The following is a 16,390-nucleotide window of genomic DNA, read 5'->3' as shown; positions in this document are numbered from 1 at the left end:
CAGCACTAAAACATTAGGATTTTGGAATCCTGCTTTTGTACTCACATCGCTCCTCTAGATGGGGAGGCAGGTAACACCGTCAACCACTTATTTAAAGTAAGGGAAGAAAAAAAGGACATACTGGCCAAACAAATCAAAACAAAGGGAAAATGTCTCATATTGATTATCAGAGCTTTTGGCTGGGTTATGGAATATCCAAAAGTACAGGTCTTATTTTGACTCTCCTTATTCAATATATCAATAAATGTTCTTGGTCATCTTTAATAAAAAGTAGATTTGCATCCTAAAGCATCTGATATAGCATTTTTCACTAAAGTGAAGGCAGTCTACAGATCCATAGCTGGAATGTCATTCTTAAACCTGGATCACCTCTTCTGAGACTGAGAACCAAGCAATTAGTAATCTGTCCCTTTAATGCTGCCAAATAGTCAAAAGTCATTAAGAACAAGCATGTCCAAAACAAGCACATGCTGTGTGTTTTATAGGTAAGGATAATCAGTATGAAATTTACTACCATGCTCTTTCAAGTTGCAGAATGTTGTATTTTGGTCCTATTTCATATGGCTCTGCTCAATAAATAAAAAATCAGGTACCTCATAGTTAAAGTGTTCTGTGTATCATCCTTAGGAAAAAAGCATTTTCCAGAAAACGTCTCAAATTTCTAACAGTTAATTTTTACTCCTAAGTGTTTTAAACTGTTGCCTCACCTCTTTTCATTACAAGGTACTTAACTTAAACCATTAAATTAATAGACTATTATTTATCTCTAATTTCAACTAAGCTTACTTGAAGTATTTCAAACATACACTTCCTTCAAGCTTTCTTCCATGCCAATATCAAGAAAATAAAAATCCTTTTAGTGAGGTAATAGAAATCACATGGGATATATGTTATCTCACTTGTTCCCTTTATTTCTTACCTTCATGGGAAGTTTTTGGCATAAAAATGAATGCTTCCCCATTACTGTCAAGTACCTGTCTTATTGCTGCGGCTTTTGTCATAAATCACAAGTATCCTCCTTTAAAGCTGCCTGAGTATCCAATGATAACGTCTTATCAAACAACCTCAACACAGGGAGTTTAACTGGGGATAAATGAAGGTCAGAGACCAATAAATCAAGCAGGCTGACCACTCCAAAAATCAAAAGGTACAGAGAAGATAAAAAGCACCCCACCAAGTCAATTTCAGGGAATCCTCCCGTTTCAAAATTCACAAAAGAGCAAGGGCAACTCAGGGTTCCCTTACAGGAGAGAAAGTGATTTAGACTCACACAGATTCTAAGGCAAAAAACTAGTCCAGTGTCAAGAGTCCAATGCTTCAGACTTCACCCTTTCAAAGGGCAATGGAAACTTTCCTAGAAAAAAGTACAGAGCCTCATCTATAATATATGGTCATGTCAGGGAATCCCCAGCCTCTAAGGGTAAAAATGAAATTACAGTACATTTTAAGTTACAGGCAAGCATTCTCAGTGTTGAACCCTCCTAACTTTATTATCCCATGACATAGAATTTCTTTTTCAATTTTTAACAAGATAAAGGAGGAAAGAGTTAAAGCTTCTTTTCTGTTTGACATACTGTCTTTCCCCTCTGGCATCAGGTTTGGCATCTATTTATTGTCTCAGGTGCAATCTTTCTGAAAGGGCTGTGGTTATTGGCATAAACCCTGGAACAGTTATTTCAGGGTTTCTTCTTTGAAACTTGTAAGAGACAAACAGCTAACATGGGATTAAACACCCAATACTCAACTAAATTCTACTAAAACTTTCAAGAGGGATTGATTTGGCAAACACTGGAGTATTTTTGAGAGTGAATGTACATTTGAGTTTTTTCATGTGAAGATGTTGCCTCATTAACCATGAACTCTATGGGCACAGACGTCATTTATCACTATTCTCAACCACCATATTTCCTAACACTCATGACTGACACTAATTATGCATTAGATTCATGAATAAATGGATGAAGCAATCAGTTATTGAATAATCAATCTATTACCAAAGTTACTAGATCATCTTTAATTCTAGGCTAATTTTTGGTTGAATACAACTTTTCAGTATTACTACTGACTTCTAGGAAGCTAAATGGCATCCTAAAAGAAAGAAAAAAGTGACCTAGACATACTTAGAAGACCAACTCAACAGTGACAGGAGAAACTGATCCAGGACAGAGTCTAGGATGATCTTTGGAATTCAGGAATGCCAATAATGAGAAATACTCTATCAGGAACGTGGGGCAAACAAAGGATGTCTTCAGGCCTGTCAATTTCTCCCAGAAATTTATCTTTGGAAAATGAAACATCTGAAAAGACATCTTACAGTGGCTGATAGGTAGTACATACCTTACTTACTACCACATGCAAATAATCACTTAGAGGAAGAAGTTTTCTTTGCCAATAAAGAAATGAGAGGGATTGGCAGTGGGGACCTGATCCACCTTGGAGAGTGAAGAGCACCTTTGCCCTAACAGGCTCACTTTCAGGATGCCAAGGTAAACGTCAGAGTTCCAGCTTAATATGAAAGCATCTAATGGAGGCCTTGGAATCTGGTCTAGAGGAGAAATGGCAGGGAGAATGCTTGTCTCTCATCTCTCCTCACTAGATCCACATTCCACACTGTAAAATCCTAAGCTAATCCATTCACTGCATGCTAACAAGCCCCAGGAAACTCAAATAGCTCCTCTTGGTTTGCAAAAAATATTCCAGACACTCTGTTCTAGAAATCAAGCACCTTTTCCTTATTGCATTTTGCTTGTCCATCAGAGCACTTAGTACAGAAGTGCTTAATATCTTTATCCTTTTGAGACTACTTTCCCCAACACATTGTGAACTGCTGTTGAAAAAAAAAAAAAGGGTTATTTTAATGAACAGCTTCTCGTGTCAAAGGAAACAAAGTTTGTTGAGAATCTATTAAGTGTAAGTCACTATGGTATTCATTAGCACCATTCACCAAATATTTTGGTTTTCTAACCCTTCCAAGCACAAAGTAGGAATTGCATTTCCTCATCTCCTTGTAGTTAGTTAGGTACTGGTGATTAGTTCTAGTCAACTAGCAGAGGATAGAAAGGATATGTTGTTACTCCCTGACAAGAACAATATAACAACTGTTACAAGACCCTCCAGGCTCTCTTTTCCCCATCTTGCCAATATTCCCAATACTGACTATTCCATCAGTCAGTATTATGATTACTACAATCAGTAGTAATTATGATGAGCAGAGCATACTTCCTGTTGACCAGTGAAAAGCAAACAAAACGTTGTTATTTTAAATCAGTAATATTTGGGGTTTTCACTGCAGAACATCCTATCCTGATGGCACTGATGACAGTGCCACGATAAATGTTTTCACATATACAATTTGGTGTCCTCAATAATCTAACAGTTACGATACAGCAGATATGAGCCATTTTTATATAAATGAAATTTAGAGAGGTACATAAGCGCAAGCCTAAGTAGTTTTGCACATTCCTTCATTCAATAAGCATTTGCTGAGCACTGCTCTCTGCCCAGCTATGTTCTCTACCTCACCCCACAGCCCCCACCCCTCCTGCTCCCCGCCCTTGGCTGTTTTAAATAGCCAAGATAGGTAGTGAGCAAATGGGAAAAGACTGCGGCTCCCGGATGTTACGTTCTAATAAGAGACAATTTTTGAAAATCACATATAAAAAATGAAAATTCTACATGGTGATAAGTGATAAAGAATTACAACCAGGAGATAGGATAATGGGTGGCTAATTATACAAATCAGAGAAAGTCTCTCTGGGCCTATCATTTTTAGGTTGACACCTGCATGACAAAGGAAGAGCCAGTTATGGGGCTATCAAGAGGAAAAAACTTCTGAGACAGAGCTCACGCAAAGGTCCTACAGGAAAACAAGCACGTTGAATGGGGAAAAAAAATAAAAAACCTCCAAAAGTCAGTGTGGCCACCACATAATGGACAAGGATGGAATTGGTACAAGATAAAGTAATAGGGACAGGAAGGAGAATAACCACATAGAGTTTCATATAAAAGTAAGTATGGATTTGATTTTCTGTGTAATAGGACACTACATGAGAAGTTTAAGCATATTTGTAGAATTCTTATTTTTAAAACTTTGCTCTTGCTACTGAATGAAGAGAGAGTTATAGTGGAGCAAGAATGGAACACAAAGTCCAGTGTGGTGTCAGGGGTCTAGTAGTTTGGTAATAAAGCATATGGGCAGAAGTGCACACATTTAGGACAGGATGTAGAGGGTAGAGTAAGACTGGTGTTTGGACTGAAGGTGGAGGGGCAAGAGAAGGAAAGGAATCCAGTATAACTTAGCTGTCTGGCTTGAAAAACTGGGTAGATGAGGCTTTCATTTGCTGAGATGGGGAAAATTGAAAGAGGAAGTTTACCAACATGGAAAGAAATCCAGAGTTCATTCTTAAACATGTTAATATGAAATGCCTCTTAAACATCTACATGTGGGTGTCAGTTTGAATAGGATTCAGAAGCTCAGAAAAAAATATTGTACTCGATAGAAACTGAGAAAGTATCGACGGAGTGCTGTGAAAGTCCTACGTGAAATGAAGGCATCTAAAAAGTATATGTAGGTGAACAAAGAAACAGGATCCAGGGCAGAGCTCTGCAGCACTCTAACCTTTAAAAATGTGAAAAGAGAAAGAAAAACAGCTAGGGAGCCTGGGCAGGACCGGCAGTGATGAAGAAAGACAATCAGGAAATAGGGAAAGGCAAGAAAATAATGTGTTTAGAAGAGAAAGGTGTGGTCAACGCTCAATGCTGTTGAGTGGTCCCAGAAGATAAGAACACTGGATTTAACAAAATGGAGTTCAAGGCTGACCTTGATAAACACAACCTCTGTGGAATAGTGAGCATGAAAGCCTTCTGTGGAGGAGGTTAAGGAAGGTATGCCAGGTGAGCAAATGTAAACAAGAACAGTAATCACAATTAAGAAGTTTTGCCATGAATAAAAGAAAAAAGATGGGGCAGCAGGCAGGATGGAAACTGGGATCAAAGAAAGTTTCTTAAAGAAAAAGACCTTACTCCCAATTCCAACCTATGGAAATTCCAAATCCCTCCTCAAGACTTCAGAAACTCCTAGAAGGAAACTGTTGTGATAGTGATGTAGAAGTTTACGTTGGGTGCACGGATAAGGGACAGGAGTAATTACTTCAGAGTGAGTACCTCTGTCTCTGAGGTCTCAACATCCTATACACACATTTCTGCCGTCCACCAGGGTAGAAGGGGAAGGGCTCATCCAGCATGCAGGATAGGTACACTTTGCTGAAGATTTGAAAGGCATAAGGAAAACTTGCATTGCCTACTGAATAGCAAAACAATGAAAAAAACCTCACATTAAATATTCCCACCCTTAAAAGTCCTTTCAGTTCTCCTTCCATAGGGAGGTTTTCACTGGTCCTCTGTCCTTCACAGCACCTGGTCTTCTGTTCTCCGACTAGTGACTGTTCTCTGACTCCCTCTTGTTTTTCTTTCTTTCGCTCTAACTTACCCATTCCCTCTGAGACAAAACATACACACACACACAACAAAAACTTCGTGCATGTGTATGATGTGTGTTTGTAAAGGTTTTTTTCTGCAGAGCTACACAGTATCTTGTTTTGTTTAGTAGGGGGGATGCTTGGGTACCCACTGATACCCACATCCTTATCTTTTGCTTTCTAAAAGCAGTTGTGGAACCAGTTCTATAAACAATACATTTTCCATCTCGTTCCATATATAAACCACCAGGCAGGGCACCTATCCCTAAGAGGCTTTCAAGAACCACCAAGCTCTGGTCTTCCTCCCTTAATGAAAAAGTAAAAACAGGCAATATTCTGATACAATTTCAACAAGCTCTCTCTACACAGAAGGACCTTCATCAAGGTTTATCAAGTTGCATGATATGTGATGCTGTGTTGGGAGAATACTCACTGGTTCCTTCTAACCATAGGGTTACGGTAAATCAGGATGACCTGGATTTACTAAGAACAGAGAAACCATCATAGAGAACATCAGATTTTCATATTGTGTTGGTTTACAGGTCGCACAGAGTTTTGTCCCCTGTTAAAATGTTTAGATCTCAGCATGCTATGTTTACACAATCTCTTTTTTCTCCAGGAACTTTAGTTATACTACATAAAAGATAGATAAATGAGACTGGCCACCTGTGGCCATCAGAAACCTGCATCAATCTGGAATCACTAGCTCCTTAGCCAAAAAATAGCAACCTATACATATACAGAAATAAATGGAAAAGGTTGCATGGACATATAAACATGCTTCCCTAACTTTTGCAACTTTCTGCACTTCTGAAAAGGTCATTTGCAATAAAATACAGTGACAGTGGCTGTCCATTCTGAGTGAAAAATTCAGTGTAAAAAAATTTTTTTAAGTTTATTTATTGTTGGGGCACCTGGGTGGCTCAGTCGGTTAAGCGTCCGACTTCAGCTCAGGTCATGATCTCACAGTCCGTGAGTTCGAGCCCCATGTCGGATTCTGTGCTGACAGCTCAGAGCCTGGAGCCTGCTTCAGATTCTGTGTCTCCCTCTCTTTCTGCCCCTCCCCTGCTCATGCTCTCTGTCTCAAAAATAAATCAAAACATTAAAAAAATTAAAAAGCTTATTTATTTTTGACAGAGAGAGAGAGAGCACAATGGGGGAAGGGACAGAGAGGCAGAGGGGACAGAATCTCAAGCAGGCTCCAGGCTCTGGGCTGTCAGCACAGAGCCCGACGCAGGGCTTGAACTCACAGACTGCCAGATCATGACCTGAATCGGAAGATGGAAGTTTAACCGACTGAGCCACCCAGGCGCCCCATGAGTGAAAAATTCAGTCTATATGCAAACGTTATTGGGACACATGAAGATGCAGGAGTCAAGGAAAGGTACAAAATGACTGACATTTTATGTTTAAGGGGCAGTTTTCTTATAGGTTACAAACTGGTTAAAGATATTTGACCAAAAGAAGAACTTTCTACAATCCCTAACCAATTTACAGTTCATATCTCAATATACATAACCGGAAGTACATTGGACCCCCCCCTCCCCCCACCACCAAACGCCTCACAAAGCCAGCATTACTCAATGAAGGCACTGACCACACAACCTTGCAGTTCCAGTTTAGGGCTGACAGCCCCGCCATATAGGGGAGACACCATCGGTATTTGTCAATCAAGAGTCTTGAGCAGCTCCCCTATTTGCCCAATCTCTGCTCACCAGATACTCCTTCTCCCCCTCTAAATCAAATCTTTGTCTTTTCCAGTGGGAACAAAGTACATTTTCTTATATACGAAAACATTTCATCATGATGGAAGGAAAATAGATTGATACTTTTCTATTCTTAAAACTGATGTCTCTACGTCCCTCAACGTTACTATAGGCAACGGGGGACTTCAAATTCAAATCAAAGACCCAAGCACGCATGCGCACACACACACACAGAGAGAGATACTAGGAGTAGAAATAAATTGCGCAGATAAAATTTCTTTTATCACTTTTTTCTCTAAAGGTGAGGGTAAAATAATGCAAGAGAAAAACCAATTAGGTGACAACACTTGGATCTAAATTTAACAAAACACAGATGGGGCAGAGAAGGGCTGAATCAGAAAAACAGTGTTGGTTCTTCAGGCTCACCTGTACAGGAGAAGTCATCCACGCGAATGTATCCCGGGACACAGTCACAGCGATATAACCCAGGCAAGTTGACACACACAGTATTGGCATGACAGTAATGCATCTTAGCTGCACACTCATCAATATCTGAAGGAGGAAAAAGAAAAAAAGAAGCAATATCACAGTGAGGTGAATGACGGAACTATCATGTAACCATGTTGCAATGAAATTTAAAAAGGCAAATGCCCAACAAACCTAAGAGAAAATGCAAGATGCATTAAACACAAAATCTTAAATGCAAATTCAGCTGCATTCAAGTGCATCAGATCCCATCTTGAGCTGAAAGTATTTCCAGAAAGATGCACAGTGAGACGCAACAGCTAAGAAACCTAGAGGTATGAAGACTGAATCTACTATTACTAATCCCTCACCACGGAGGATGCTGGATTTAAACATCCAAAATCAAGGAGTTCTATGTCCAATGAGTTGATACCAATTAATATTTATTAGATGTCCACTGTACATGGTGTAGCTTTTATCAGGGAGATCAAGGGAATCCAGGCTTCTCTGCTCATGTGTCTTACTAAGACATGCTTTAATCCGTTAAAAAATGATGGTGCAGCCAGTTTCCCCCATGGTGTATTTTGAATACAGACAGCAGCTGTGGTCTAATGCAAACTGATGCCTTTCATCCCTTGACCTGGAGATTCATCCCATGAGACAGAATAATGGGCTGATTCAGCAAAAACATCTTTTTCTTTCTGGAACAGAGGTCAGAGCATCCCCTACTTTCTCATAAGCATTCATGGGAAGAATTAGAATCACCTACAACCTTAGTACAGAGTTTAATTGAGTCTTTTCTGGAAGTTGTTTTCAGAAATGGCTTTGCGTTCATTTTACTCAGACTGCTTATGTGTGAAGGAGAGGAAGGGGGAGCAGCACAGTGTAAGAACCTAAGACAGACAATGTGAGTTCTGGTTCTGGTTCTTCCACTGACTAGCCTGTGACTTCCATTTAACCAGTATGAGTTCCAGAATTCTCGTGAATTGGTCATGCAGGCCAGTTCTGAACCTACATCTTTAAACTCCTTATCTAATTTAATCCACAAACAATTCCACGATCACAGTACAGCACTACCCACATTTTGCAGTGTAGACAACTGAGGCTTAGAGAGGTTAAATATGTGGCAAAAATATATACCATCCTGTTAGAACATGCTACACCCAGGAGTGGAACTCAGAAGTCAATCGTTTATGATGATTTACTTAATGAAAGCACCTTGAAGATGATAGTCAACCACAGTGTTACTATTAAGGTAATCACTGAAGTCCTAATACGCTTCATGTGTAGAAACAGAAGACAAAAACACCTATAATCTCACTTATCTATATTAAAAGTAAAAGTAGATTGACTTACTTCCTGATAAAACACACTGAAGTAACACCAGATTCTTTTAAGCACTAAACATCTCTCAGCCTATAAACAAAAGTTATTGTGCAGTAATCGAGGTCCTAAAAGGACACTTGCAGTTAGCAAGACTTCCATAACTATAAAGAACACCAGAAGTTAGAGAAATGATTCAGGCAATAAACCAAGTGTTATACTTGCACAAGATCATGTGCTTTCAAAGATGATCCAAGACAATGCGCAATTAAAATAAATGGACAAAAGGAATATTAAAACTATATAATAAGATTACATCAAGCTAAGGTGTGGAGGGAACTCTCCCACAAACTTAAGACAGAATAGTAGCTGCACATGAGCATGAGATACGGTTTGGATCTCTCTGGCACCCAGGACATTAGAATTCTTTTAACAAGTTGGTTCCTGGCATCATTTAAGCATTTTTGCTTCACAGACCGGCGGATACCATAAAAGTCGAGAGGAGTATTTCAGGAAAGGACTAACGATTATTTTTGTCACCTGCTGAATAAGGTAAAGACATAACTAACCACTGGATTTGGCAAGAAGTAGTTCACTGCTGACCTTGACCTAATAAGAGTAGATTTGGGAAAGTGGTAGAGAAAAGCCTGACTGGAGCCCATTAAAGAGAGAATGGAAGATGAGGGAAGAGAGAAAAACAAGGCAAACTTTTTGAGATTTTTTTTTTCCCATAAGGAAAAATGGAGGAGCAGCTCTGGGGAGACTTGGTGTAGAGACAGTCTTATTTACAGATGGAAGAGATCACAGCACATTTGCAGGCTGTTGGGAAGGATTCAATACAAGTGAAGCGAACTGATGATGTTGAAGAAAGAGATCACTGGAGGAGCAAAGTCCTGGGGAAGAAGGCAAGAGGGACTGTGCTCCAGCATGCAGATGGAACACATCACCTTCAAAACAAGAATGAAGCTGAGAGAAGCAAAGAGGTGGAGATGGCTGGCTTATTTGGTGGCTGGGAGACAAAGTAGTTCTCCCTCACTTATTTTTATTTTCTCAGTGAAATGCAAAGAGAGGGTAACATTTGAGAATCAAGAAAGGGAGGGCATATCGGATATTTAAGGAGAGAGGAAATGGTATTAAAAAACAGTCGTTTTGAAAAAAAGGAACAAAAATTTACTAGAGCATGTGGGAAGGTGGCTGAAGAGCTACTGTGATTTGCAGTCAAAAGTGCATTAAGTGACAGCAGTCAGCATGGCGATGTGTTTTCTCCAGTCTCATTCAGATATTTTGGGGCAATAGCACGGTAGGTGGAAAGTTAAAGGAGTTTTTATGCAAATATAATGGGTAAAGACAGATATGAGGGAATTGAGGGTATTAAGAAAGAGGTGATGATAATGAAGTAGGAAGGAATCCCGGCTATTGAGGAGAGATGTGAGGACATGAAGAAGGAGGTAGACAGCTGTAAATGCATTAAAATTAGGGGTGGACACTGTGTTACACTCCTGAGATCTCACTTCAGAACTAAAGAATTTAATCCCCCAGCTAAGGGGAATACTGCCTGCTAACAATCTTCAGCTGTTATCCTTTTAAGGAAATTGTCCTTGGCCAATGAGAGATTATACAGTCACAGTCACACTTCCATCCTGGGAGCGACCTACAAAGATTAGTTCTCATTCATCCCGAACTCAAGAGAATTCTAAAGGACCATCCAGATTTCAGAGCACTCAGTGAGACTGAGCTAACTTTTCCCTCTGCCCAATCCTACATTATTCCCTTCCCCAGAGGCATTCATCCCTACAGCACTCTCTAATAAACTTCCTGCACTCCAGTCTCCATTGCCAAGTTTGCTTCTGGGGGAACCCAAACTGCCGCAGCAATCCTAATGGAGGCAAGGTGTAGTTACAGTGAGGGTCTAGAACACATGAGCTAGAAAGCTAGAGGAGGGGTTACAAAGCAGTGTGCCTAACATTAATATTTTGAAAGTGATTCAGTTATTGGTGATTACAAGGTCTTTCCCAGGACTATGGGGGAGTGGAAGAATAGATCGTTGTAAGTGAGAGGCTGGGAACACCAAGAGAAGCCAGGCACTGGAGGAAGTTGGTTGGCATTAGTGCTGTTCATCGAACAGATATTAACAGTTTTCCTCCTCCTGAGCACATCACACAACTGTGCTTCCCCATCCTCTTGGAAGCTAAGCAGAGCTGTATGAGTGATCATGAAGTCTGAACAAAGCACAACACTTCCAGGTGGAAATATTAAGAGCCAGCGCCTGACTTACCACATTTTCTTGTTCTGGCGTTGGAAATCATGGCAGCACAAAGATGGAGACTCTTTGAGCCTGGGTCCCTGAGTGAGGCGTAGGCAACCACACAAGCTTGGTGAACATGTTGCATGAACTAGAAATATGCTTTCACTGATTTAAGCCATTGAGCCCACCCTGGCTGGTATAGAGGGTGACTAAGAATAGCATCTCAAAAATGAGATCCTTAAGCTTGATCTTAAAAGATGCACAGAAATTCACCACGTAGAGACTGGAGGCGGGGGAAAAGAAGGGAAACTACAGAGACTAAACTTTTTGTCTGTGCAGAGTCAGGAAGGGAGAGAATCACTGAGTCGTGAACATTAATTAGCCCTCTGCCAAGCCCTGAAGCAGAGGATGAACAAAATGCCACCACAAACCTCACAGCCTGGCAAGACATTGAGCAAAACTTGTTAAGTCCTACCAAGAATGTGAGATCTTTTACCAGGGGGCTTTGATCCAGGCTGAGAGGGCCAGAGGAGCAGTCTCTGTGGAAGTGAGGCTTCATCCAAGACCTAAAACACAAGTCCAACAGGTAAAGGGGAGAAGAATAACATACCAGACAGAGAAGAATGAGAAGCATTAGAGGAAGGAGCTTTGTCTGTTTAAAGTACAACTGGAAAGATAAGCTCAGGCCAGATCCTGCTGAGCCTTGTGGGCCATGGGAAGGAGTCTAGACTTTAATCAGGGTGGTGACATAAACCAATTTCTGTTTTTAAAATATCAGTCAGCTGTACTGAAGAAAATGGATTGGAGCTGGGCAAGCTGAAGGCTAAACACATTGGTATTTTACTCACAGAGAGACGGCCACACGGAACTCCATCTCATTCTGCCGGGGTGCCCAGGCATTCTTTAAGATGAGAAACTAGTCAGGACTTGCCTTAGAGGCAATTCAATCTTCAGCCCATGGGCCACAGCCACCAACCAGGCTGCTGACTGCAATGAGTGTTTCCCTGTCATGGACCCTTGTCAGCTCCACCCAGAGAGAAACTCCTGCTTCATTTCCCTGAGGCCTCTGGATAACTAATGAGAGGTATCTGCCTCATCTAGATTTGAAGGACTTACTTGGCTGCAACAAGCTTATTTTGATTCAAACAGCCGAACCATTGCTCTTTTTCATAGATTTCAAAGGCCCTAAATAAAACTATTTTCAAAAACAGAACAAGGGGATGGTGAGAAAACCCCAGTGAGAATTTCTCCCATAGACTTACCCAACCTTTACTCTCTACATGCATGGGGTCTCACACAGGACCCCGGGTCATACATCCCTGCTGCTATGGTGAAGTGTCTTTCAGTTGGTTTCGTTTTCAATTCATATCACTGATAATCTCAGCTCTTGCATATGTCCTAATTTCCAGGTACCATTCCAGAAAGAGACAGCACCAAATAAAGCAGAAAGGTTGACAAATGTACCAGAAAATTCAACTGTTACAACCTTATCTTTGTTGCTTATCCCCCATCATGCAAACACCAGATATAAAAACCACCTCGTGGTATAACTAATGCAGAGGGGAGAAAAACAAAAAAACTGTAAAGTGTTTAGAATCAGCTAGCTGGTTCCCTTGGGACGAGGAGCTAAAAGCAAGGAAGGAATTGAGAACTTCCCTGGTTTTAGGATGGGGCTGGAGATAGAATGGCAACACATTTGCCAAAAGAAAAATTGCCTCTCTATCGTCAGGGAAAGGCACAACCCTGCAGACAGTTTCAGTAGGACTCAAGAGTGCTTCAAAAGCAAATCTGATTATAGAAAGAATCAAAACAGAATTAACAAACATCTTCAGAGAATTGAGATATCCTAAGAAAACAATCTTGAGAACTAGTGAGCTGAGATTTTTAAAATGAGCCGAAGACGAACGTTGGCTTATTGTTCACAAAGATTCTGAAAGGTAATGAATAATTACAAAAACAAGCACATGAACACACGAACACAACTGCCTAATGAAAGAATGAACTGAAACTCAGAGAAAGAAACTGCATACGACCCAAAGCACCAAAGATTTTAACCTGAAAGCCATCCGACCTTTGTCCAGGTGGTGCTGATGCTCTGCCTGAAGCAGATTTCTTTCTCAAACAATGGTCTTTCCAGGTGTGATATTCACCCAAAAACCAGAAGACAAGAAAAGGCTAAGCCTGAGGCTGAACCTCAAGGTGTGAGTTGGACACACTCCAGTCCAGGTTCAAGCTAATAAACGTCTCAAACCATCTAGGAAGTTGTTATAAGAAGAACCACAGTTAACCTGACTACTGGAGGGATGAATGGACTAAAAACAAAAACAAAACAAAACAAAACAAAAACCCCACACCATTAGGCCCAGGGTAATACCAAAATGAGTAAGAGGTTCAATGTATATAACCTCATAGGATAAAATTAGGAACAGCCCCCCGGCACCCGGCTAATCCTCAATAAATAGCTGTCATTTCTTTGTATCAGATACTATGCTAGGTATTTCACAGATGGCATCTCATCACTTCATGTATTCCTCTTGAATTAAGTAGGTGGCCCCACACCATGATGAGGGAACTGAGGCTCAGATTATTAGGTCACTTGCCCAAGGCACGAAGTCAGTAAGCATAAGAGCCTGGGCTTAAATCCACATAGTCTGACTTCAAAGTGGGCACTGTTCTCACGGTGCCAGTTCTAGCCCTCACTAACAATTCCATCCTAGGACTCTGTTACATACACCTGATGCTGCCAGGAAGCATATGTAAACAAGAAGATCTTCAAATTCTAGGTCTGCGTGCAATGCCGTTCATAACATTTGGTCTGGTGTTACACTCTGTTAAAATAGCAATGCTACATCATGTATCACTGCTTCTTCGGCTCTTTTAAAGAGATCTTAACACTTTCACACTTAAGGCTCCAGTGACCCGGAGCCCCAAAACAGGTAGGCGCCTTCTGCTCCCAGCTTTTTTAGCCCACAGCTTGATACAGTCTTTATGCTGGTAGCTTAAGACTGATTGCCTCCTATAGAATTAGAAACTAGAGACAAAAGGCCTGGTTGTTTTCTTCTTTTTAATATTTTTAGAGAAACATCTATAAACCCGACTGCAGTATATATCAGCTCGAGTATAATGGGGCTCGAATTACGATTTATTCGTATAGATTGCTTGTCACCTTTGAAATATTAGAGCTCATCTTCTGGTGGTCTTTTGAGGTAATAAAAATACATGATTTATGTCCCTCCCCAGGATGGTGAAGTAGTTTGTTTTCATTTTAAAAAGGTGTACTTATGGACTTTAAAACAAAACTTGATGTGGCGTAATGATTCTTCATACATCACCAGCCTCCATCTGCATAAGAGTTCAGAGCAAACACAGACCCAAATTTGGCATTATCATCATTAAATTAGAGTTCAAGGTCTGGGTAGCAAAGACAGAAGCAAATGTAAATAATTCTTTTAATAAAAATGTGTGATCTACTCAGACTTGCTCCTAAGAATTTCCTAGAAAAAGGCAACGTCCAAAGGTTGGACTCAGGGGGTTGGTGGGAGGTGGTTATGCCTACTCTTCATGCACATTTAAAAAAAGAAACAGAAAGAGGAAAGAAAAGCAAGATTTACTGAGACTGTGCTCTGTATCAAGCACTGTGGAGATCCTATCTAATTATTTCCATCCCATGCACTAGCATCAACAACTACATATAGGGTACCTAGAATTTCAACTCAGATCTCGGTGACTCCAAGAAGCATACTTGTTCCACTCTGACTGCTGGACCAAGAGCCCTGGAATGACAGTCAAGAGTAAAGCTATCCTCCTGCTTTTTCTGTTAGCTAACTATAGACCTGGCAGGTCACTTCTTCTTCTCTAGACCTTGGTTTTCCCATATATAAAATTAGGGACTTGGACCAGAGAGTATCTAAAGCCTACCAGTTCCCTGTTCTAAAGTTCTTGACATATTCAAGTTTTTCTGTCCACAGATCATAAAAGCCTGCTTCCAAAGCACTTTCTCTTGAGCTACCCATCTCTTCTCCTGTTTTAAGAAGTTGACAGATGCTCCAGATGCCTTTCCCAAGATACAGGTCCTAGAAAATACTATTCAGATGACCTAAGTCTTCTCACTGTTCTTTCATTAACTGTATCAACTGAGTTGGCATCTCCCCTGCAAACCAAAAGCAGCCAGAACTAGCAAACATATATTCACAAAAAGCATGGATCTGGGCAAATTCTCCATAGACAAGTAAGGTAACTTGCAGAGCAATTCTACCAGACTTTAATCTCCTGTCTTCGCAGACATCATGACTTATAAAAACATGGTGGCATTGGCCAGTCAGTTGTTATATTAGAATTGTGAATACTCTCCATCTGTGTCATACTGGATATTTTTTTAAAGTTGGGGCCTATTTTATCTCTGACTTGCACTTATAAAAATCCAGTCAGGCAGAAAAAATAGGATTATGCCCTTTTTCAGATGAGGGAACAGAAGCCCAGAGAAGATAGAAACAGAGCCCCAAACATATACAGATAATCATTGAGCTGATAACAGAATCAAGGTCTTCTAGCTGTGAACTAGTGCTTTATCCAATGTTCCATGTTTCTCTATAATTACAGTTTTCTTCTGAAGCAAGGGGAGAAAAATAAAATACCTATAGAATTTAGGAATATAAACAAAATGCCTAACAGAAGCCAGGTAGCTGATATCTATGCAAAATACGCCCCTCCCACAAAGAAATAAAGTCTCTCATTATTCATAAAACATACATCTATCTTATTTTCCTACTTCCAAGAACAAAGAAATGGCTCTCTTTTATAGGGAAAAAGCACAGTATGAGGCCAATAACACATAAAAAGGGACACTGAACCTCAGTGGTGGAAAGATGACAGCAAGAGTTTGGACTGTGGACAATCAGAGCTCCTTCTGGATAATGCCATGATGGAGTAATAAGGGACATCATTGCATAGCACTTACTATGTGCTAAGCACAGTTTAGAAATGTTTGGGGGGCACCTGGGTGTCTCAGTCAGTTAAGTGTCCAACTTAGGCTCAGGTCATGATCTCACCATTCCTGAGTTCAAGCCCCATGTCGGGCTCTGTGCTAACAGCTCAGGGCCTGGAGCCTGCTTCAGATTCTGTGTCTCCCTCTCTCTCTGCCCCTCCTCTGCTCATGCTCTGTCACTCTCTGTCTC

The 16,390-nt window shown here is 40.6% G+C and overlaps 1 protein-coding gene across 3 annotated transcripts in view; it reads right to left on the bottom strand.

The window, feature by feature from the left end:
- Positions 1–16,390, bottom strand: part of NELL1 (neural EGFL like 1) — an 896,605-nt gene that overhangs the window by 472,616 nt on the left and 407,599 nt on the right. For all 3 annotated transcript variants that reach the window (XM_047071414.1, XM_047071415.1, XM_047071416.1), the window contains one exon: positions 7,610–7,735. In XM_047071414.1, the coding sequence (XP_046927370.1) occupies positions 7,610–7,735 (126 nt within the window). The remainder of the gene's footprint in view (positions 1–7,609; positions 7,736–16,390) is intronic.

Source organism: Lynx rufus, unplaced genomic scaffold, assembly GCF_022079265.1.
Source record: "Lynx rufus isolate CCGP_SWC_20201006 ecotype Redwood Valley unplaced genomic scaffold, mLynRuf1.p SCAF_9, whole genome shotgun sequence".
Taxonomy (NCBI): domain Eukaryota; kingdom Metazoa; phylum Chordata; class Mammalia; order Carnivora; family Felidae; genus Lynx; species Lynx rufus.
This window is presented reverse-complemented; position numbering and strand designations above follow the sequence as displayed.